Here is a 25,782-nt window from a genome sequence, read left to right on the forward strand (position 1 = left end):
ATCATATCCCCCCTTAGTCTCCTCTTTTCCAACCTGAAGAGTCCTAGCCTCTTTAATCTTTCCTCATGTGGGACCCTCTCCAAACCCCTAATCATTTTAGTTGCCCTTTTCTGAACCTTTTCTAGTGCCAGTATATCTTTTTTGAGGTGAGGAGACCACATCTGTACACAGTATTCGAGATGTAGGCGTACCATGGAATTATATAAGGGCAATAATATATTCTCAGTCTTATTCTCTATCCCCTTTTTAATGATTCCTAACATCCTGTTTGCTTTTTTGACCGCCTCTGCACACTGCGTGGACATCTTCAGAGAACTGTCCACGATGACACCAAGATCTTTTTCCTGATTAGTTGTAGCTAAACTAGCCCCCATCATATTGTATGTATAATTGGGGTTATTTTTTCCAATGTGCATTACTTTACATTTATCCACATGAAATTTCATTTGCCATTTTGTTGCCCAATCACTTAGTTTTGTGAGATCTTTTTGAAGTTCTTCACAGTCTGCTTTGGTCTTAACTATCCTGAGCAGTTTAGTATCATCTGCAAACTTTTCCACCTCACTGTTTACCCCTTTCTCCAGATCATTTATGAATAAATTAAATAGGATTGGTCCTAGGACTGACCCTTGGGGGACACCACTAGTTACCCCTCTCTATTCTGAGAATTTACCATTAATTCCTACCCTTTGTTCCCTGTCTTTTAACCAGTTCTCAATCTGTGAAAGGACCTTCCTTTTTATCCCATGACAGCTTAATTTACATAAGAGCCTTTGGTGAGGGACCTTGTCAAAGGCTTTCTGGAAATCTAAATATACTATGTCCACTGGATCCCCCTTGTCCACATGTTTGTTGACCCCTTCAAAGAACTCTAATAGATTAGTAAGACACGATTTCCCTTTATAGAAACCATGTTGACTATTGCTCAACAGTTTGTTTTTTTTATGCATCTGACAATTTTATTCTTAAAATAAATAAGAGGTGAAGTGAAGGAGGTGGTGAAGATGATTTGGTCTGCACCTGAAAGGAAGAGGCATTAGGCTTATGAAGATGGGGAAAACGCATTTCTGGGTACTGCTTCTGTTTGTAGGGCTAATTATACTGATGAGTCCAGAAGAATTTATGTGCATCCTTAAGTCCAGTAATAATTCAGGAGGAACATGCAAACATAGCACTCTTTCCCTGAGATATATTTCACAGTTAGGTTAAGAAACAGGCACCCACAGCCCTTCAGAAAGATAAGGAAAGCAATGTCTGATGGGACAATTTCATTATTTTGTAGCAAAATGTTATGCTTATTTAAATACCTTTTTAATATGATTTTGCTTCTTTGGAGGGAGGGGGAAGTGGTGGAAACAACAGAAGCAGACTGTGTCCTGAGGTGCAAAGATCCATATTTGCTGATCAGGGAACACTATATCCTTGCACAGGCCACTGAGATGTTAAACCAGGAGTGTGCTCAAAGAGATACTGCTGCAGAGACTGACAAGAGTGCTCCTGACTGGCAAACAAATTAAGGTTGCCAAACTCAAGCATTTAAAAAAAAAATCAGATAAGCCTTTTGCATATTAATTTCTAACCTGAAATGCTGACCTGGTGTGTTTCCAATGAATAAACCACTTTGTCCTGCATGTGTATTATGGTACCATTCCAACTACCCCTGAAAAGAGTAGGAGGAAAACACTCCAGGATGGCAATGACAGGCAAGGTGGGTGAGGTAAAATCTTTTATTGAACCAACTTCTGTTGGTGAGAGGGACAAGCTTCAGAGCTTACACAGAGCTCTCCTTCGGATCTGGGAACTATACTCTGATTGTCACAGCTAAATACAATCTGTTCCACCTTGTATTTAGCTGGACACTGACTACGTTTCCCACACCTGAAGAGTGGTGTGCTTGAAAACTTGTCTGTCTCACCAACAGAAGTTGGTCCAATAAAATATATTACCTCACCTACCTTGCACCTCTAACATTCTGGGACAGACTACTGCATACCAGGATGGGACCGGATATTTTGTTTCCTTTTTTTTTTTTTTTTTTTTGCCAGTCAAACAGCATTGATTCAAACTGGCCCATGTCAATCCCTCCTGACCTCTCTCTCACCAGAGACTTCCATCTTCCCACCCCAAGACTCACCCCAGAACACTCTGTCATATTTTGTACAATGATGCAAGCCCTTGGGCTTTTCAGCCCTTTTTCGCTTTCCATCATGCCCACCCCATTGATCTGAACATGGCAATAGCCCCATTAATAACTCGGATCTGGTTATTATGTGCAAGCTCTTTAGATCCTGGGGGAAGCTATAATGGCTCAGTGGATGAGGCTGAATGCCAAAAGGTTTGCTTTTTAGTTTGGTTGACACAGTTTTGGCTCGCTGTCAAACACCTTTTTTCACACCTGATAACTAAGCTTTACCTCAGTCTTGTGACAGTCGGACTATCTTAGGGCTAGTCTACACTTACCGTCCGGGTCGACGCGGTGAGTTCGACTTCTCGGAGTTCGAACTATCGCGTCTGATCTAGACGCGATAGTTCGAACTCCGGAAGCGCCGCGGTCGACTCCGGTACTCCACCACTGCAAAAGGCGGTGGCGGAGTCGACCTTGGAGCCGCGGACTTCGATCCCGCGGCGTCTGGACGGGTAAGTAGTTCGAACTAGGGTACTTCGAGTTCAGCTACGCTATTCACGTAGCTGAACTTGCGTACCCTAGTTCGACCCCCGCCCTTAGTGTAGACCTGCCCTCAGTACAATCAGACATTTTAGAGCCAAACGCTAATCTCCTTTCAGCTTCCAATTTTAAATCTCCAGTTCACTTTTTTTACATAACCTCAGACTGAAAAGAAACAAGCAGAACAGGACCCAACTCAACAGTTAAGCTTTATGTTCTTTAATTATCATTTTAGAGCAAGATTTTTATATGAAACTGGATATTGCCTGTTTTGGGGGCATTTTTTGTTTGGTTTTTGCAGCATGTGGGTGGGTAAGATGCCTGGATTTTATTATGAATTTGTGAGGAGTGTTTTATCTTTCTTTTAACTAATCCATTTCTGTTTTAGTCAAAAGCTAGCTTTATGGAGAGAGAATTAGTTTTATCTTCAAGTCATAGAATCACAGAACTGTAGAACTGAATGGGACCTCGAGAGGTCATCTTGTCCTGTCCCTGCACTCAAGGCAGGACTAAGAATTACCTGCACAATCCTTGACAGTGTGTCTAACCTGTTCTTAAAAACCTCCAATGACCCAGATTCCACAGCCTCCCTAGGCAATTTATTCCAGTGCTTAACTCCCCCGACAGTTAGGAAGTTTTTCCTAATGTCTGATCTAAACCTCCCTTGTTGCAATTTAAGCCATTGCTTCTTGTCCTATCCTCAGAGGTTAGCAAGAACAGTTTTTCTCCCTCCTTCTTGTAACCTTTTATGTACTTGAAAACTGTTATCCTGTCCCCCATCAGTCTTCTCTTTTGCAGACTAAACAAACCATTTTTTTTTCAATCTTCCCTCATAGGTCGTGTTTTCTAGACCATCAATCATTTTTGTTGCCCTTCTCTGGACTTTCTCCAATTTATCCACATCTTTCTTGAAATGTGGTGCCTGGAATTGGATTCCAATTGAGGCCTAATCAGCACTGAGTAGAGCAGAAGAATTACTTCTGGTGTCTTGCTTACAACACTCCTGCTAATTCATTCCAGAATTAAATTTGTTGGTTTTTTTTTTTTTTTTGCAACAGTGTTACACTGTTGACTCATATTTAGTTTGTGATACAATGTGACTTGCATTTGTCCTTATTGACTTTCATCCTATTTACTTCAGACCATTTCTCCAGTTTGGCCAGATCACTTTGAATTTTAATCCTATTCTCCAAAGTACTTGCAACCCCTCCCAGCTTGGTATCATCCACAAACTTTATAAGTGTACTTTCTATGCCATTATTTAAATCCTTGATGAAGATATTGTATAGAGCCAGACCCAGAACTGATCCCTGCAGGACCCCACTCAATATGCTCTTCTATCTTGACTATGAATCACTGATAACTACTCTCTGGGAATGGTTTTCCAGACAGTTATGCACCCACCTTACTGTAGCTCCAACTAGGTTGTATTTCCCTACGTTATGACCTGCAGCACAAGGAAGTGCCTCAGGGTAACTGGTCCCTATGGATAGATGGGGCTCAGCACCCCTGGATTAGAGCAAGTGAGTCCAATCCAGCCAACATAAAGGGCTGCTAGTAGTTATATTTCCCAATGTTTATGAGAAGGTCATGCAAGACAGTATAAAAAGCCATATTAAAATAAAAATATACCACATCTACCACTTACCTTCCCCACCCCCATCCACAATGTTTGTTACCCTGTCAAAGAGAGCTATTAGGTTAGTTTGACATGATTTGTTCTTGAGAAATCTATGCTGACTGTTACTTGTGACCTTATTATCTTCTACGTGTTTGTAAATTGATTGCTTAATTATTTACTCCATTATCTTTCTGGGTAGTGAAGTTTAGCTGATTGGTTTGTAATTCCCCAGGTTGTCCTTATTCCACTTTTTATAGATTGGCCCTATATTTACCCTTTTCCAATTCGCTAGAATCTCTATCATCTTCCATGACTTTTAGAAGATGATCGCTAATGGCTCAGATATCTCCTCAGTCAGCTCTGTGAGTATTCTAGAATGTATTTCATCAGGCCCTGGCCACTTGAAGACATCTAATTTGTCTAAGTAATTTTTTTTTTTGGTCTTTCCCTATTTTAGCCTCAGATCCGACCTCATTTTCACTGGTGTTCATTATATTAGATATCCAATTTCTATCAAACTTTGGTGAAAACTGAAACAAAAAAAGTTGTTTAGCACTTCTGCCATTTTCGCATTTTCTGTTGTTGTTTCATCTCCCCCCACCACCCATTAAGTAACGGGCCCACCCTTTCTTTTGGTCTTCCTCTTGCTTCTAATGCGTTTGTAGAATATTTTCTTGTTAGCTTTATGTCTCTAGCTAGTTTAATCTCATTTTGTGCCTTGGTCTTTCTAATTTTGTCCTATTTGCTTGTGGTGTTGGTTTATATTAATCCTTTGTAATTTGACCTGGTTTCCACTTTTTTGTAGGGCTCTCTCTTTTTTGTATTTCAAATATTAAAGATCTCCTGGTTAAGCCAGGGTGGTCTCTACTGGACCAGCTATAAGTTAAGTTTATTTCATTACAGTAAATAGGATTGCAAAGTATATCTCTATGATGGTTAACAAGAACAAAATAGAAAAGTTTAAGTGAAGGGTCTCTATTTATGTCAAGTTTGTCATAGATTCATCGATCCATAGATACCAAAGCCAGAAGGCACCATCTAACCTGACCTCCTGTATAACACAGGCTATAGAACTTTCCCTAAATAATTCCTAGAGAAGATCTTTTAGGGAAAAAAAATCCAATCTTAAATTTAAAAATTGCCAGTGATGGAGAATCCACCATGACCCTTAGTTAAATGTTCCAGTGGTTAATTATCCTCATTGATAACAATTTATGGCTTATTTCCACTTAGAATTTGTCTAGCTTCAACTTCCAGCCATTGGTTTGTGTTATACCCTTGTCTCCTTGACTGAAGAGCCCATTATCAAATATTTATTCCCCATGTAGGTTTTTACACACAGTAATTAAGCCACCCTTTAATCTTCTCTTTGCTAAGATAAATTGTCACGTGGGGGATTCCCAGGGTTGGAACAAGAATCCCACGTCCCAGCCACATACCTCTGCTCAAACACCAACCTTGCCCCTAGGAGGGTCAGAGTAGTCCTCTGGAATAAGCACTACACTTAACAATAGAACAACAGCATTATCTATCCCATGCAAAGCCAGGAGTAAACTCAGGTCAGGATCTCTAGTTCTTGTTAGTAGTGTGTCATTCCCTTGGACGTGTCAGTCTACGTCTCCAGCCCAGTTAGTGGAGGTGCAATGCATTTATACTTTAGACTCTCTATGAACTGGGTGAGTTGCCTTGGGATGTGACCTAAGGCTCTTCATTGTATTTTGACATGGAAGCCCTTACAGAACTATCATATTTCAGCATCATGCAAAGGGAAGTCTGTTTAAAAAATGATGTCACGCTGCTGTGCCAGTCTGGGTGTCGTCCCTCCTTGCTGATTGGGGAATGTTGTTTGGAATTCCCCAAGGGAAAACTCAGTGGAAGTGGATCATAACAAGGTTAGAGGGTGACTAGATAACAGTTTAAGTATCTACAAGGGGAACAAATATTTGATAATGGGCTCTTCAATCTAGCAGAATAAAGTATAACACACGCCAGTGGCTGGAAGTTGGAGCTAGACAAATTCAAACTGGAAATAAGGTGCACATTTTTAATAGTGAGGATAATTAACCATTGGAACAATTTATTAAGAGTCATGGTGAATTCTCTATCACTGGCAATTTTAAAATCAAGACTGGATATTTTTCTCAAATTAATACTCTAGGAATTATTTTGGGGTAGTTCTATGACCTGTATTATAAAGGAGGTCAGACTAGATGATCACAATGATCCCTTCTGGAATCTATAAAACTGTAGGTGCTACTGTATAGAAATAGATAATAATAATAATACAATGCAGATTCATTGGTTTTCTGGACTCCAACACCTTTCCGGTGTGCATCACTGGAAATGTGTGGTCTAGTTCTTCATATGCCATTTCATCAGTCTTTTTTCATCTTCCTGTTCTTCTTCTCATTCACTCCTCTCTCTCTCTCTCTCTCTCTCTTTCTCTCTCTCTCTCTCTGTACACAAATATATGCTTCAGCAACTGGTCTTAAGGAATCTCCATCTTGGCTGGTTACTTGTGACCAGGTTACTTGTAACATAGCTCTCTCTGTCTTTATCTCGTTGGTGATAGGTACCATCTTCTGTTCAAATATCTAACTTAGCTTCTTTCTTTGGGTTTTTACATAAGGCTGAAATTGTAATATGGTACTGCCATTCACTAATAGTTTTTATTATGTCATATCCTATCAGTTCCTTCTGAGTCATCCTTTTGATTGCATAACTTGATATGCTTACACTTCAGGGGGTATAAAGAACAATTTGTAATTTTTTTGTCTCAATCTTATTCCCATTGAAGTCAGTGTGTATTTTGCTGCTGACTTCAGTGGAAGTGGGATCAGACCCTTCCTACTTTCGTTCCAAAAAAACAGTGAAATTGATTTTCCTCACACTTTTGCCAGGTTTATACCAGTGTAATGTCATTGACTTCAATAAAAGTATCTCCGGATTTACTCTGGTGTGAGATTAGAATCAGGCATGATAGTTGCTTTTTCATGGCATCAGTTTTGAAGCTGTAATATGGCCATCATAGAATATCAGTGTTGGAAGGGACCTCAGGAGGTCATCTAGTCGAACCCCCTGCTCAAAGCAAGACCAATCCCCAACTAAATCGTCCCAGCCAGGGCTTTGTCAAGCCTGATCTTAAAAACCTCTAAGGGGATTCTACCACCTCCCAAGGTAACCCATTCCAGTGCTTCACCACCCTCCTAGTGAAAAAGTTTTTCCTAATATTCAACCTAAACTCCCCCACTGCAACTTGAGACCATTATGCGTTGTCCTGTCATCTGCCACCACTGAGAACAGCCTAGCTCCATCCTCTTTGGAACCCCCTTTCAGGTAGTTGAAAGCAGCTATCAAATCCCCCCTCATTCGTCTCTTCTGCAGACTAAACAATCCCAGTTCCTTCAGCCTCTCCTCATAAGTCATGTGCTCCAGCCCCCTAATCATTTTTGTTGCCAAGTAGCTTTGTTCTGTGGCTACCTTTTTGGAACTGGCAATACCATTTACATAGCTTTTTGTTAAGCACTGCTATTGATGGGGTGGACAGGAGTGGTTAAATACAGTCTAGTCAAGTAGACAGAATATGTACAGGTACTTTCACATATAGATCCCATTAAGAAATCTTATTGAAAACAGATCAAGGGAAGGCTGAGGAGATGGCAGATGAGGTATTGCAGTTAGGAACGGGGAAAATGAATCTGTTTCCTCTTCTCACAAAACACAGCTTCAGTTTACAAGCTGAAATCCCTATGTACATCCTTACTTAAGTACCCATAAGTGGTTCAAAAGTGTTTTATTATAACTGATGACAGTGGGTAACAGTAGAAAAAGCTGAATAATTGGATAGGTACAACTGTCCTTAAATCACTGAAGCAAAATATACACTGAAATATTTACATTCCCTTTCCTTCCTCCACTCCTGGAGCTCCCAATTATCCAACCCCCAGCCCTAAAGTGTCTTCTGCTGGCACTTTCAGCTATACTAACAAGCTTGTCAGCTACGGAGAAAATGTTGAGCTGGAATACTGATGGATTAAGGCTCTGGCTGTTTTACTTGTGCAGCTCCTGGATTGTATTATGAATCACAATTTCAGTGTCTTTGGGCAAAATTGCCAAGCGTGTCTGTGGAGACCATATTACAATGTCAGAACAATGTCAATTCTAGTTAAATAATACATTTTAATCAAAAATAATTAAAATAACATCAGGGTTTTGACAGCTTTTCCACCCAAGCTTGGAAATCCTGATTTAAGGCTCCCACAGCACTTTAAACTTGACCCTCTTTTTCATTTTGTGTTGACATAATTAATAAACAAGTGCTTCATTTTCACTTTTTTTATGCCATAACAGCTCTTCAATCAAATTACAACATTGCAGCATTCTCTAGGGTACTATTTATTGCACATACAAAATAATCTTTATACAATAAAGAGAAATTGTTGCATGCTGTGCATTAGAATTGTGTGTTTGCAGATTTTAGATGTCCTGTCCTGTTAAAGCTAAATACCTAAATTTTTCTTGTTAAAACAATATATTTTCCTAAAGGCCACAGGTTATTCATAGATCCTACCAACACAGCGAGGGTGAGCTTGGCTTTGGGGTGCATGTAAAACCCATGGCATAGGTTCTTTCGTTTTTTGGGGGGGAAGATACCAGATCAGTTTCATAGCTGAAGGGGGCAGTCCTATTCAGGCAGTCATTGATGGCACTAAGGCCACTGCAGATTTCCTGCCAACTCTCTTCAGCTGAGTCAGCTCTTCTGCTTACCAGCCAGACTGCATGACTTGAGGCCACAAGGAGGGCCAGCTCAGGAACACGAGAGATGCGATGGTCAAGTTGACTAAGCAAGGGCCTAATCCCAATGCTGACACAGACCCCCTCTTTGACTTTTGTTCTGTTATACACACACACACACACACACACACACGTCAATATTTTCAAACTTGGCCTTGGTACAGTTTAGATCAGCCTAAGTGCTCCTCTAAATTGCATCTGGCTGACATAAAGTTCTAGCAGCTGAGAATCACTGTAGTGCTTGTCTCTTTCTTCCAGCCACATTCTTGGCCTGCTCTTAGGTTGGGGTCTCTAAAGGAGGTAACTTAGGGACAGCTAAAGGAATCTCCAGATAGTTACGACAGCTTTTCAGCCATTCATTGTTGCCTCTTTGATCTCCCTCAACACTGTGTGTTCACTTTCTATTTTTCAATAGGGGGACCAGGAGTTTAACCCTAGTGTGTTTATATTCTTAGAATTTGGGACTGATTTGCTCGCATTGAGATGTAAAACTGAAGCCAAGTTTGAAGAGTGTATGCATTATAGTTTAATGTATGTAAAACTGGTAATGAAATTGCAGTTTGTATTATATATTGTATTATTTGACAAATAATGTATAACAATATAAAGATCTATTGTAAGATATAACAGGACAATGTTGAGGTCCCTATCATAGCTCTATTTCTTTGGATCAGATTCAGATCTGTTATATTGGAGTTACTCCCGAGTGACTCCTTTCCCTGCAGTGGTGTTACTCCATATTACACCAGGGTAACTGAGATTAGATCTGGCTTCCTGCCTTTTGAAAGCTTGATTGTCAGTAATGCATTAAAACCTTTTTTTGCATAGAATAATAATTAGGGTTGTGAGTTTTTGGAATAGTGGAAGCCAACTTTTACAGTTAATCTCTGTAGCACTGTTTGGTGCCCTGGAGAGAGAGAGATTCTGTCTTGTCACATTTAATTTCCTCTCAGCCTGTAACAGGTGTCCATTTGGGGATAATTATCCTCGTTTTCAGATTTTCTGACAGACAGTATTCAGTCTCTGTATTTTTGAACCATACTTGTGGTTTCCACATGTTATTTCAGCAAAACCTATGCTTATTCCTAGCCAAATAATGAGAACATACATGCACCCCAACATCTTGTGTTGTCCCTTGTCCTTTTTGGGGCAGAGACAGTCTCCTTGCTATGTGTTTGTACAGCACCTAGCACAGTGGAGGCCTGATGTACAACTGAGCGCCTAAGTGTTAATACATAATACAAATATATAATAATCTTGATTTGGACACATTGAGGAAGGATCTCTTTTTCTTTTCCTCGTTTTTCTTTTTGTTTTCTAAAAAGGCAGATAGATTATAAGTAATCCCAAAGTAAAAGTATTGTGAGGAGCAAAGAATATATTTAATACTATACTGTAACAAATGTGTAACTACCTAGGAACTTTTCTGCTGAATATGGCCACCTGGAACTTCATGGTAGCTGTGGGGACAGAATTTAGGTTGCCCTACTCCAAAATCACAGGCCCTCATCACTAGATTGAGTGGCCCCTTTAAGGTGTGCAGGCAGCAAGGCGCAAAAAGCCTTTTTCCACTTTTCTTGCACTTCACATCCCCCTGTGTAGCAGCAAGGCATAATTACAAGCTCCGTGCTCTCCTTCGACAGCTTCTTTTAGGACCCACTGGGCACAGCTGGTTGGCTGTGAAGGGGAGTGCATGTTTCATCATAAGCGATAACGCAGGGATGCATTTCCTCTATGCTCCAGAAGGGATTGTACCAGCACAGTTCCTCCTGGTGTTCCCTCTTGGGTGAGAGTGCATCTCTACACCATTCCCAAAGCACAGGGGTATATAATGGTCCTTAGCTGTTAATAAAAATAAAAGGGACTGTTAGCTATAGAGCCTATATAAACAACTGAGCACTTTTGATTTTATTCAGTAGAGGGCAGTGGCGCACATGCACACTAGTATGTTCAATTGCACTGCTCTTTGTCAGGAAAACATTGATTATATAAGAAACTAATCAATGCAGGTCTCCATTCTGGGCTTCTAATGCAAAGTCTACATTATTATGTTCATCAATGGAATGAAAAATTAAATCTTATCATACAACATCTTGATCAAAAGATTGTTTTTTAGAACACCTTTTAACCAGGAATAGAAAGCACTAACTGCCTGTTCCTTTGTTTTGATCATATATGGAGGTCAAGATGCAGCAAAGAGCAGTTACGAGGTGCAGTGTTCTTTTTAGGAAAAGGCATGGTGCTTTCATTGTCAAATTGCACTTAGCTGTATTTAAGTACCCCTCCCCATGCCCCTCTTTCCCCCCCCCCCCTTTTTCACTTAAATTGTTGAAAGGCAGAATAGTCAACATTCTAGGTGCCTGATACCTACACGGTAGATGGAAACAGCTGTGGGAAATCTTCTGCTGGTGTGGCACATCCCTATTAGTGCATATTATTTAGTTTTGAGCCTCACTGAAAATTGAAGATAGAAAACTGAGCAATTATTTTTCCCTACAGCACAATAATTAATATGCTGGAATCAAGGCTGTCCAGCTATAATCATTAGGAGGACATTCTTTCTACAGCTCTAACAAGAGTTAAGCAGCAGAGTGAACACAAGGAAGGGACTATTATGCTTAAACATCTGTCACTTAAACAATTAAAATATAGGATGCTGTTGCACAATTATTTTTAGCACCATTAGTAATTGTATTGTAAACAGTTTCTTTGGCTTTGAAAAAAGCTGTTCAGTCTGGAAAAAAAATAGCCTTGAATTAGAAAGCTTTTAACAGCAGTGATCTACAACACTAGGAATAATAGCTCTGTTATTGTTTAGATAATTCTAATGTTTAGAATTGTGGCACCTTATTAAATACCAGGCAATGTAATTATTTTTGCTGGCTGTGAAAATGGGAAAGATGTTTGTATTTGCTGTAAGTGAAGCACTTGGGGGGAGGGGAGGCTTCTAGTAACGCCAGTGTAACAGCAGAGTAATTCTAATGAGGTCAGTGGAGTTACTCCATATTTGCAACAGTATGACTAAGAGCAGAATCTGGTTCAGAATGTTTCACATCACTCTGTGTGCAGAATACAGAGAATGTATGTGCTAAAAATGTGTGTGTTTTTTCTCTTCTCTTATCAGACAGTATAACGAAAGTCTTCACTAATATCTACGTAACCAGCTTTGGACCTGTTTCAGACACGGACATGGTGAGTTCCTGAGTGAACTAATCTTTCGCTTGCATAGCACAGAAAGGCTGAGGAAACCTACTGTTAACTGTGAAAAATGTTTACATTCTACTCCCATTTACACTGGAGCAAATCAGGAGTAAATTCATTGAAGTCAATAGAATTATGGCAATATAAAATTGATATACATGTCAAAAGATGTAGTGTGTGACTTAGGTGGTCATAGGTTTTCTCTTGATCCTCTGCACTTGGGTGGATTTCACCCAGAGCGAAGTCAAGGCAGGGAAAGCCTATCAGTAACAGTTCCCAAATTGTTATAAATGTCTTGTTGAATGGCTTTGTTTATATCCACTCTTTATAAAGAAGAGCATAGATCCCCAATCACTGGAAAAGTTGAGGAGCTTTCAAGGACTTTGGGTGGATGGCTTGGGACAAAAAGAGAGAGAGTGAGCTGTGAGGTTTGTTCTGTGTGGGCCTCAAACTCCGCCCCCACAATGAAATGATCTGAGAACAATTACTGGAAGGGAGGGGGCCCTTGTACTTTTGAGTTTCTGACACGCAGTTTCAAACAATGGCGCCAATCCAGCAAACACTTGTGTAAGTTATTCTTAGGTAGTCTCCTGAAAGTCATTGGAACTACTCAGGTCATGAAGAACCAGCAGGATCAGGACCAATGGCTATTAAAAGAAAGAAGCTAACAATATTGGCCTACAGGGCCAGTCCTAGGTGTGCTGTCACCCAGAGTGGAAAATGTTTCCCCAAATGGCTGCGAAAAAACCCACCAATCTCCTTAGCCCATTTTTCTTACCTAATGATATCAATTTGCCACCCCTAGAAGTTGGCATCCACTGCAGATGCCCTGAACTCCTAACCCTAAGTCTGGGCTCTTCCCCTGTCTATGGAGAGCTTTCTCAACTGGCTCCCTGTTCTGGGCTCTTTCTATCTCTGAATCATCATGTTATGCTATGGATCATTCTGTAATTGACAACTGTTAACAGGTTAGTTGGTGGTAGGGCTGTGCAAGATAGAAGGAATTTGAGAAATGCATAACATGAGGTTTTGGGGGGGGGTTGATTCATGAAATGGGTGCAATTTTGAAAAGAAATACCAAATTAATTTTTTTTCTTGAAAAAATAGTGCCGTTTTTGAATAAATATTTGCCAGTTGCAACTGACACACTATATACTGGATTTCATTAGCTATTTCAAATAAAAAGCTGATTTTAGAAAAAAAAATGTATTTGTTTTCTTGGGCGGCATTATAGATGGCCTTGATTCTTGTGAATAGCAGGAAATGTTTTCCCCCCCCATAGGATATGAAATGAAGCTTCTAAAATCATTTGTATTTTGTTAGCTAGCTCTATAGGTTTGATTCTCCACAGCAATATGCACCAGGGCAAAACAGGCGTAAAATTCTATCTAAGGTACCTATATGGCCCCTATTACCATAATATCTGAGCACCTCACAGTCTTTAATGCATTTATCTTCACAACATCTCTGTGAGGTAGGGAAGTGCTGTTATCCCCATTTTACAGATGGGTAATTGAGGCACAGAGAGACTTAGACCTGGATCCACAAAGGGACTTAGGCACCTAAGTCCCACTTTCAGGCGTGATCCACAAAACTCCTGTGTAGCTGCCACCTAAACCTGTAGATGCCTAAACTAACATGGCACATAAGTTCTATCTGAAAAGGTTCCCTAGGCACCCGTGTTTCTGCCTCGGGGCATGTTCATTGCTGCCTCACTCTGGGCACTTGGAGACCTATATCCACCTAAGCCCCAAAGTGCTTTATGAAGCGGGAGAAGATGCGCTGAGGATAGGATCCCATATCACAGCTGAGTATCCTAACCACAGGACTAACTGTTCCTCCTCCACTACCACCATCACTACCACTTGCCCTTTTGTGTGGGGCAAGGCAGCCGCCTAACTCACAAGAAACACCATAGGCACCAAACTGCTTGACTCCAGCAGAGTGGTTCCCAGCTGTGGCTCGGAAGCAGAAATATTGCCTTCCTGCAGCCTAGAGGTAGACACTAAACTCTGTGAGTGGGGCTGTGCATAGAACACACATCTCTCCTGGGCATCTCCCATTGGCTAGTTTAGGCAGCTTGTTTCTCCCCATTCATTGTATAGGAAGCTAGGCAACTAGCTCAGGGTTTGTTGATCCCCTTGTTGTTTCAGTGATTTTCTAGGTACCTAAAAATGCAACACCCAAGTCCCTTTGTGGGTTTGGATCCAAGGCTAGGTCTACACTGGGTGGGGGGTTGACCTAAGATACACAACTTCAGCTACGTGAAGTCTGCATATCTTAGGTCGATTTTACCTGGCCATGAGGACGGCGGCGAGTCGACTGCTGCCTCTCCCCCATCGACTCTGCTTCCGCCTCTCACCACGGTGGAGTTCCGGAGTCGACAGCAAAGCGATTGGGGATCGATTTTATTGCGTCTACACTAGACGTGATAAATCAATCCCTGATAGATCGATCACTACCTGCCAATCCAGCGGGTAGTGTAGACGTACCCTTAGTGACTTGCCCAAAGTCACATAGGAAGTCTGTGGCTAAGTAGGGACTTAAACCCAGGTCTCCCAGGTCCTGGTTGCTAACTATGTGATCATCCTTCCTCTCCAAAATTTTGTCACTGGTGTGAGTGGAGAAGTTTGACTTTGCAGAGGTGTAAATGACCACACAACGTGTGGGGCAGTGGAGAATCAGGTCCTATGATATCAGTCCTATAAATGCAGTTTTCAGGGGGATACTTGGGGAAATGAAATATAGTGAATCAAAATGACAGTTGTTACCATTGACTGTAGATCTGTTTGCTGATATATAGATAGATAAATAAAAGTGGTTTAAGTATGCACTAACACCAAAGTTTCAGGCTTAAATAACATGTGCAATTGACTCCTATAAAATTACTTTGTAATGCATACCAGGAGTCAGCTAAAAAACTGAGTTTAAAATAATTATTGATTTCCAAGTATCCTGTCGAACATGAAAATGATATTTGTGTAAATGTCATAAATTTTCTTTCAAGCAAATATATTCAGCTGGACTCTTTGTAAATTTAAACCACTATACATGGGTCCACAGAATATGAGGAGGCTCTGAAGGGAGGAAAACTTTTTGATGTTCCCATGACTGATATGGCAATTTCTTTCAATATCTTTGGAAGACCTTATTTTATTAAGTTTATGTATTAAGGTGGGCCAAGATTATATGCAACTTCCCTTGGGGAGAGAGATGTCAGATATGAAATCTGGGAAGTTTAAAGCCGTTCAAAAGACTATATTGAATTGTGCCAGATAAATATGGACTTGTGGGGACAATAAGAGTTCAGTGGATTCCCTGGGGACTGCTTAGAGAGTAGCTAATGCAAATTCCACATCTCCCGTTATGCAAAAACCTAGCTGTTTGAATCTATGCCCTGAGGAGAGCGCCATTGTCTGCTGATTACCTACCTATTACAGAAGGCCAAGATCAAAGACCCAAGCTGTATAAATGACTGATCTGCCCAGACTTTGTTCTGGTCCTAGATCTAAGATATACAAATGTGTAATCATGGGAATACCAATTGTGAGTTTTGAAGGACTAAAATCTACCAAAGCCCTAGATTGGAGTGGGGAGTGACCTCTGGTAAGCTTTTTAGCATCCATGTAGGTTCTTTTATTATTTTAATATGCTTCTGTGTAATGCTTTTTACCTTAAGATTAAATGTGCTTGCTTCGAAGGAGATGTGTGATGACTTACATCTGCAGACAATACACTGGTCAGAGCCCTCAAAGAGAAAGCTAATTGCAGGTGCTGGCCTTTTAGGGTGTCTGGCTTGTTGAGGATATCACAACATAAGGCAGGGAGCTGGACAACCTTAAGATCCCTAATTAGGAGGGAGGGAGGGAGATGCGTGTCTTCACCCAAGAGAGGTGATGGCTGTGGAGCTGGAAGCCTTAAGTGGGTGCCCTTGGGTGACTAAAGAGGGGGAAGACAGGTTCAGTTGCTCTGAAACTGACTGTTCCCTTTCAGAGTTTCCCCAAATTGTTTCACCTGGCGGACGGGTTTGATCCCCCCCGGCCTTAGTTCTCCAATGGAATGGCAGTGGTCTGCTCCCAGATCACCTGAATCCCAGGAGATCTTCAGGAAAGTAGGATCATTATTGCTGAGGTGCTGCACCTTCAAGTCAGGTTCTCTGAGAATGCAGCTTCATTGCCAAGATGGTCCCATAGCTACTGGTGCTTCTAGGACTGCTTTTTAAGGCTTCCTCCCCCTCCCCCAGCTGGCGGTGGGTTGGGGGTCGTAGAACAATAACTGCAGTCTTGGGTTACATTAACATTCTGCCAGTTTTTCCCCTATCATCTTGGGATGGAAGAATGATGCATGTGGAGTAAGGTCTGCAAAAAAGATCTGGGGAATAGTGTGGGTGTGGTTCACACTGACCTCGCCCTCTGTATGGAACAGGGGAGATTCACACTGGAAATTATAGGAATGGGGCAAATGGAATTGTGGTGGAATAGCATTGGTTATTCACATTGCTAACAAAAGAGTTCATGATCATTATTACTGTTTGCTATCAAATTAATAGGAATCGGTTATGGCTCAATTTCCATTAGTGCTAATGTATTTTGTATCTAATCTGCCACTTGAAGCCAATGCCATAATACAGGTTTCCACTGAAATTCCAAATTTTTTCAACCAGTCATAATTTTGGCAGAAATAAAAATTATGCGGTGAAGCTTTCAAAACTTGGTATCAGGCTGTCAAGGAAATATTGTGAGTAAATCTGACAAAATGTGGTTCAATAGTCTAACATTGGAAGAATTAAAAAAAAGAAGACTTTTTGTACTAATGAGTTGTGCTAAATCCTTTAATAGGGCATTGCTTTAGTCGTCATCAAGATTTAATTAATTTGGCCAGTTTGGATAAAAAAATTGTCTCCTGTACATAGACTGTAAGTTACCTTGTTGGCTTTAGAATTGTTGCACAAACTGAATTTCAAAAGAACTACCGCATGAATGTGTGCATTTATGGTAACTGTTTTTTTACTCCAATTACAGAAGGAAATGTCATTAGTGCTGTTGTTTTGTCATGGTGGGTCACAAATTCTATATCATGAGCTCATGCTTTTTGTCATGGTAGGTCATAGTCTCCATTTCTACTTTTATTTAGGTTGGGGAGTCTGTGTGACTTCTTCCTGCACCTCTGCTTCCTTGCGGAGGTGCAGATACTTGTTTCTCCCTTCCAACTACAAAAGACAGAAGTTACAAAAGAACATTATTCAAAACAAAAATCCACATCTATGTTATACATCTGTGATTTAATCAAAACTTGCCATGACTCGTGATTTTTTTTTTCTTTTTTGCACCCCCCGCCCCAAATTGCCCATTATAAAACAGCTTTAGTCATTTCCATTTTGTTTTCTGTGGAGTCGTTATAGATGTCAGTGATTCTTGTGAGTTGACACTTTTTTTTTCTTCAGGAATGTTTTTCTTAGAAATTTGACAAGCACACAGGGGCTGAGAGAATCCTGAGTTCATTTATATACCCACTACAGAACTTGGAAATTAAAGTCATTAGGCACTCTTGCCCATTGCCCCTTCATTAGCTTGTTATCTGTTGCACTTACCCAATATATGTTATGATATAAGCCTGGGGGAAAAACCCACAAAGAATGTCAGGATTATTCAACCAGGTATGGGCTATATCACCATCTTCATTACATTATTGCTAGACTATCTGAGGGTATGGCTACACTGGCGATTTGCAGCGCTGGAAAGCCTCCACCAGCGCTGCAATTAGTAAGTGGCCACACCTGCAATGCACTCCCAGCGCTGCAACTCCCTGGCTGCAGCGCTGGCCGAACACCCCTCTCGGCATGGGGAATAAGGATTCCAGCGCTGGTGCTGCAGCGCTGGTCATCAAGTGTGGCCACACACCAGCGCTGTGATTGGCCTCCAGGGTATAAGGATGTATCCCAGAATGCCTGTTCAGCCACTCTGCTCATCAGGTCAGACTCTACTTCCCTGGCCTCAGGTGACCCGCCCTTTAAATGCCCCGGGAATTTTAAAAATCCCCTTCCTGTTTGCTCAGCCAGGTATGGAATGCAATCAGTGAATCTTTACAGGTGACCATGCCTCCACGTGGCAAACGAGCCCCAGCATGGAGCAATGGCGAGCTGATGGACCTCATCAGTGTTTGGGGGGAGGAATCTGTGCAGGCACAGCTGCGCTCTAGCCGTAAGAATTATGATACCTTTGCCCAGGTATCGAGAGCCATGATGGAAAGGGGCCATGAGCGTGACGCGGTGCAGTGCAGGGTAAAAGTAAAGGAGCTGCGGAGTGCCTATTGCAAAGCACGCGAGGGAAACCGCAGATCCGGCAGTGCCCCCACGACCTGCCGGTTTTACAAGGAGCTGGATGCGATTTATGGGGGTGACCCCTCTGTAAATCCAAGGACCACGATGGACAGTTCAGAGCCGGTAGAGGAGGGGGAGGGGGAGGCAGACAGTGAGGCTACTGTGGTGGGGGAAGCCAGCCCGGAGGAGGCATGCAGTCAGGAGCTCTTCTCAAGCCAGGAGGAAGCTAGCCAGTCGCAGCCCCTGGAACTTGGTGCAGAAGAATCACAGAAGCAGGTCCCAGGTAAGCAGCTTTTATTGCAATGCAAAGGTTTTGGGAGAGTAGGGGGGATGGTATGGCTGCATGCCTGCATGCCTAGACATGGAATATCCCATTGATGTGGTCTATCACGTCGCAGTAATCTGCCTCTGTAATCTCTTCAAAAGTTTCTGCAAGAGCATAGGCAATTCGCGTGACCAAGTTTAAAGGGAGAGCCATTGTGGTCCCTGTCCCATTCAGGCTAACGCGTCCGCGCCACTGTTCCAGGACGGGTGGGGGAACCATGCTTGCACAGAGGCACGCTGCATAAGGACCCGGGCGGAATCCGCATTGTTGTAGGAGACCCTCCCTTGCTTCTTTGGTAACCCGCAGAAGGGAGATATCTTCCAGTATTAACTCCTGTGGGAAATGGAGGGAGTGTTTCAGTGCTGGTTTCCCCAACTGCATAGCGCGGCAGGCAGGAACCCCAGGAACCCCAGGGTTAATTCCTGAGGGAGATGGAGGTGCTGCGTTTAACAAAGCACCAGCACCCTGTTCGAGCACACCGCGGAAGGAAACCCCAGGGTTAATTACCATTACCATTTCTGGGAGGCTGTGAATTCTCTAGCAGTTGCTGAAATGTGTGAGGAATGCTTGTGAGACTTTAAAATAACTTCAGATTATACACAATGGAAGCTCTCTTAAAATGTATCATTTGCTGCATTTTTACAGTGACCTTGAGTAGTCCTGGGCCAGTCTTATCAGTGACTGAAAGAAAGCTGCAAAACCTGAGGAGGAAACCGAACAAGAGCAAAGAAGAACTGGTGAAGGCAGTTATGAACCAGTGTGCAACAGAGAATAAAAATGCGCAGGAATGGAGAGAAAAGATGCATCACTGGAGGCAAACAGAAAGCAGGAGAAAGGCGTTGACGCTGAAGAAAACCACGAGGCAGCTTATAAACCTCATTGCGCGCCAAACAGACTGTATGCAGTCACTGGTAGCAATGCAGGCAGAGCACTACCGTGCCAAACCCCCACCCTCCCAAACCTCTTTCCCCTATGCACCAATGTCAGCTCCAAGTCCCGTTCCCCAGCATCCAGGTTCTTACCTACACCATCACCAGCTGCCCCCGACACCTGTACGGTCACCTATGAGCCCAGAGAACTACGACCCTTACCCTCTGCACTCAACCCCCATCACCATGCAACAGTACAATCCTGAGGTGCACAGCACTCCTGGCAGTACATATGAAAAACTATGAATGTACAGTTCAACAACCAACCCCCCTGCCCGTGTACTTCCTTTTTTTTAAATAAATGATTTTTGATTATGAATCAGTTTTTATTATTGCATAAAGTGAAAGATAACAAACCCCAATGAAAACACAGGTAACAAACATCAAGGAAAACACAGGCACTTAAAAGCACTGTAACCAGTGCACGTCACTCCTGGTCAAGGCAAAAAAACATTACTGTTGGCTTTCAGCCTCAAATTTCTCCCTCAAGGCATCCCTAATCCTTGTTGCCCTGTGGTGGGCGTCTCTAGTAGCCCTGCTGTCTGGCTGTGCAAATTCAGCCTCCAGGACTTGCACCTCGTTGGTCCATGCCTGGCTGAATGCTTCACCCTTCCCTTCACAAATATTATGGAGGGTACAGCACGCGGATAGAACCGCAGGGATGCTGCTTTCCCCCAAGTCTAGCTTCCCATATAGACATCTCCAGCGAGCTTTTAAACGGCCAAAAGCACACTCCACAGTCATTCAGCATCGGCTCAGCCTGTAGTTGAAACGGTCCTGGCTCCTGTTCAGCTTCCCTGTATATGGTTTCATGAGCCAAGGCATTAATGGGTAAGCGGGGTCCCCAAGGATCACAATGGGCATTTCAACGTCCCTTACTGTGATCTTTCGGTCTGGGAAAAATGTACCTTCCTGCATCTTCCTGAACAGGCCACTGTTCCAAAAGATGCGTGCATCATGCACTTTTCCAGGCCAGCCTGTGTAAATATCAATGAAACGCCCACGGTGATCCACAAGCGCCTGGAGAACCATAGAGAAATACCCCTTGCGATTAATGTACTCGTAGGCTAGATGGGGTGGTGCCAGAATAGGAATATGCGTCCCATCTATTGCCCCTCCACAGTTAGGGAAACCCATTTCTGAAAAGCCATCCACAATGTCCTGCACGTTCCCCACAGTCACGGTTCTCCTCAGCAGGATGCGATTAATGGCCCTGCAAACTTGCATCAACACGATTCCAACGGTCGACTTTCCCACCCCAAACTGGTTCCCGACCGACCGGTAGCTGTCTGGAGTTGCCAGCTTCCACATTGCAATAGCCACCCGCTTTTCCACCGTCAGGGCAGCTCTCAATCTTGTGTCCTTGCGCCGCAGGGTGGGGGCGAGCTCAGCACACAGTCCCATGAAAGTGGCTTTTCTCATACGAAAGTTCTGCAGCCACTGCTCGTCATCCCAGACTTCCATGACAATGTGATCCCACCACTCACTGCTTGTCTCACGAGCCCAAAAGCGGCGTTCCACGGTGCTGAGCATTTCTGTTACCGCCACAAGCAATTTCATGTCACCCGCTTTAGGCAAATCCATATCATCATCGGAATCCTCACTGTCACTTTGGAGCTGAAGGAATAGCTCAACTGCCAAACGTGATGTGCTGGCGACAGTCAGCAGCAAATTCCTCAGCAGCTCAGGCTCCATTTCACAGCGTGCTGCACTCACAAATGGCAAGAAACGTGGACGGCGAAAGTGTGACTGCTGGGAAGTGAAGCGATGCACCACGGGGCGTTGGAACAGGTAGCGGAATGACCCACACACTTCCTTCCCCTTCCCACAATACTCAGCGCCAAAACGGCGCCAAAACGGGATGAGGTGCTCTGTGGGATAGCTGCCCACAATGCACCTCTCAGTACAGCGCTGGAAATGCTGCCAATGTGGCCACACTGCAGCGCTGGCCCTGCACAGCTGGATGACCAGCGCTGCAAACTACCAGCGCTGCAAACCGTATAAAAGTGTAGCCATACGGTGAATAAGCTTTAATGTCTGAGTCTTGTGTCCTTTCTCCATTTTGCCCAATTTTCGTCTTCATTTTTTTCACATGATCATTGCTTTATACATTGAATAGCCAACCAAACCAAAATAAATGCCTGGTTTAATTCTGAGATGGACAAACTTTGTGAGCTGGGGCTCATGCAGTTCAGGATTATGGGAAAGTGAAATGAGATGACTCTCTTCTATAGTACTTAGAAAAAGTTGTTTGTATTTCTATACTGAGAGCTAATGGAATTATTCTTCAGCTCAATAGCTACAGCTACCTTTGTATCGAAATGACCTTGGATTAAATTTCACCTGGTTGTATTCTTTACTAGTAAAGAAGCTTCAAAGAAGAATAAATTTTCAGATGGCTGTAATGTTGACAAAAGATACAGTGCCAAATTCACTACTACTTTACTCCACTTTTTATGTTGGCATAACTCAATCAACTGATAGGTACACGTGCATATGACTGGAATAATGCCGTGGTGAATCGGGCCCATTATTTTTTGAATATTTTTTTGGTGAAATAAAGTAAATGCTACTGCTTTGTAACATAGTTCATCTTTTTATTTTTAGTCAGAGTACTATGCTTTTGAATAGATAGATTTGAGTCCAGCAAAAAAATAAATTAGATAACTAACTTAAAAACCAAAATCTGTTACCACTTTGAATGTGGATACGTGATTAGAAGAAACTGTACATTAATTGTCAAAATACCTTTTAGTCCTGATTTTTTTTAAAAAGACCTTATCAGCTGCATGTCACCTGACATCATTTAGTGTATTAGTGCAAGTTTTCTTTAAACTACATTTTGTTACTTTCAAATTATGAATTCCTTTTCTTGTGCTCTCCTCTGCCACACTGAAACTCTGGCACGTGCATCTGAATTCAAGACCTTAGAATTGCTTGCTTACAGATAATACCATACCTTTTAATCTAGCCTTGCTGAAGGTAAACAGTGGTACTTAGTTACTATGTTAGCAACCTAACCTCATGTTTTGTCTACAATAAGAATTTTTAGCATTTCTCCCACTGATGCGTTGGTGCTAGACCGGTTGTGGGAGAATTGCTGTAAATTTTCTATATGATCTGAAATCCAGATCCACATGTATTAGCTGCTTAATAAAGATATGGAAGTGTATTAAGCCACAGAGTTTAGTGTCAAAGGGAAAAAATGGGAATACGCTGGAGTTGTTTTTCAACTTCATTATGCCGAGTAATGGGGACTAATGAAGAGAAGCCAAAGAGCAAAATAAAGCAGATTGCACCTTCAGAGCGTCAGTTGTTGCATCGTTATTTCTATGAAATATATACATTCAGTATTGTGATGTAAAGCCCTAAAGACTTCCATCCAGGTCAGTGATGTAAATTTATTGTGACATTAGCCTGAGAGGGAAAAAGCTGAATACTTAAAAAACAAAAACCGAGCAACTGAAAAACAAAGCAGTATCTCTAAATTGTTAATTACCATAATTGTCCAAGGAAAGTTATAGGACTAAATGGTAATTAAAGCAGTTAATTACAGGATCTGTAATTAAGCTTAAAAAAGCTTTAACATTTGAAAATTCTGAGGTAGAAGGTAATAAAACTTAGAATGGAACATGGCTGATAAGATGACAAAATCTGAAGTGGGTTTGTGAATTCAGGCAATTAAAATTGGCTCTTTCTGTATGCCCTTTTCAAAACTAATAATGTAGTTAAGGAGATCTTTATTTTTTGTTGTATATTTCCCCCTCGATTCTCAGTGTTTTTACAGCTTTTCCTCAGAATTGAGTTATTGTCTGACATAGCCTCCCTCTCATTCAGCCATCTAGAGCTTCTCAAGAAGCAAAATGTCTTGATCTCCTCAAGAGAAGGGCTTGTAAATTTTAAATGGAAAATATAATTTTTTACGTTCTGAGCAATAGTCATTATATGGAGCACAAAATACACAGCCAGATCATAAAACTTGTAGAGGAGTGCCACTGAGAGGAAACCACAGCCAAGTTCCTCTTATGGAGTTTCCTTTTCTCTATTTCTCGTGGCACTACTCAGTGAGATATTACTCAATGTGTGTAAAATAGCAGAATCTGGATAAGCATGTGCAAAAACTGGGTTACGCTTGGTCTGAATATTGGAACAGATAGAATTCCTGACAGGTTGAATGAAAACATTTCACTTCCAGCTACTTGTCCTCTATAGTCTTTGGCTTGTAAAGATCAGAAGCTTGTCAGGCTTTGGGGAAAGAAAAAATGTCTTTTTTTTTTTCCTTTTATGGAATCAGGACTTACTGTCAGGCTAATAGCTAATGATATGCAATGTAAAGTATTTGGTCTTCAGGTGGTAAAGGGCAGAGGAGTTGGAGGTGGAGAAATCCATCCCAAGCCTTGTCTCTCTTCAGTAGGGTCAATTGCTATTCCACTCCTGCTATTCAAGTTGCACAAACTGTTGGTGACCATTGGATTAGCACAAATATTCCCATTGCAACATAGCACGCTGATTTCTGAAGTGCCAAATGGGGGGGGGGCAGCTCTCTACACAACATGGTGAGTGTGCAGGTAACCATCTGCCTACCGTTCTGTGCACAACCCTGTGTGTGACATTGGCAGTGCATAGAGCCTTGAACTAGTCCTCTGCACTGTAAGTGAATTCTTCCCACAGAGAATTAAATGATGAAGCCAAATAAAAGTTGGCTTATTGCTACCACTGCAGAACTTACCTCAGCTTGAGTTTGGAAGCTGGGCCCAAATGTTTAGCATTTATTCAAAGGGAGCTGTGATGAATTATTCACCAGTAAAATAAGTTGCAGGACTTACACTACTTTCTCTGAGTGCTCATCACTCAGGCAAGTATCACATTATAACAAGGAGGCAGATGTGTTCCAAAAGCTCAGATACAATACAGATGAGTCTGGTTGAATAATTGCTTTTTCTTAGGGCTCTTGCTGTTGCCGGCACAGAGGGCCGAGGACAGCAACAGTGGGGGTTCATTGCCCGGTGTGCGCCGCACTAATTAACACACCAGGGTGGAGAAGCAAACCAGGTTTATTTGAGCCCAAAAAGGTGCCAGGGAGAAAAAGCATTCTCAAATCCTGCACACAGATACAAGTGGTTTTTCTCTTTTTATACATAACTTCAGCTAAGCATTCCCATCACCCCCACACTCCTCCTCTCCCCCCACCTTTCATTCCCATGCAGCAAATACACTTTGCAATAGCAATTACATTAAGCAGTTAAGTCATACTTGGCAAAAACCACTTTAGCTCGTTAGTAACTTTTCTGTGAACAGTTATCTTGTTTTATTTCTTTGATCTGTTATTCTGGCCCCCCCCCCCTTAGCCAGGTGTAAGCAGGCCTCATCATTATCTCCTGGCAGTACCCTGGTTGAGCTAGCTGTTGTACATTCCATTCTCGGTTGCTGGCCTGCTAGGTTGATTAAAGTTCAAACATAAACATGGAAGCGCTTTGGTCAGACATGGAGTGACTTTAGTTCATTCAGGCCTACTACAGAAGGCTTTATTGACACTTATGGCTTTCCACCCTCCTGAGTTACCTAGGGTTATGCCTAGTGACACCAACATTGCCTAAAACTGCTCCTTTGGTTTCACAGAAGTGTTTGACAGTTAGCTGCAGAGTAACATTATTAATAGCTTTGAAACTAAACTGAAGCAGGACTAATTTAGTAGGCTGAATTGCCTTAAGACTCAGTAAGAAAAATTAAGATGTGATACCAGGAGCACTGGTACTTTAAACAACAAAACAACTGAGAGTTTGTAAATAAATAACTAGGGCCCAGTTCTGCCCTCATCTACATGGCTGCAACTCCCAGTGAGGCCCCTGGTTCGAAAAGAAGGTTTGTAAAGCTCTTTTGTTCTCATCGGTTTATCAACCACATATATAAATTAAAGGGAGGGTGAGG

The 25,782-nt window shown here is 42.0% G+C and overlaps 1 protein-coding gene across 2 annotated transcripts in view; it reads left to right on the plus strand.

Moving 5' to 3' along the window:
- The window catches only part of GABRA2 (gamma-aminobutyric acid type A receptor subunit alpha2), a 70,638-nt gene that overhangs the window by 16,804 nt on the left and 28,052 nt on the right, over nt 1–25,782 (plus strand). For both annotated transcript variants that reach the window (XM_045018866.1, XM_045018867.1), the window contains exon 4: nt 12,205–12,272. In XM_045018866.1, the coding sequence (XP_044874801.1) occupies nt 12,205–12,272 (68 nt within the window). The remainder of the gene's footprint in view (nt 1–12,204; nt 12,273–25,782) is intronic.

The sequence above is a fragment of the Mauremys mutica genome, chromosome 5, assembly GCF_020497125.1.
Source record: "Mauremys mutica isolate MM-2020 ecotype Southern chromosome 5, ASM2049712v1, whole genome shotgun sequence".
Taxonomy (NCBI): domain Eukaryota; kingdom Metazoa; phylum Chordata; order Testudines; family Geoemydidae; genus Mauremys; species Mauremys mutica.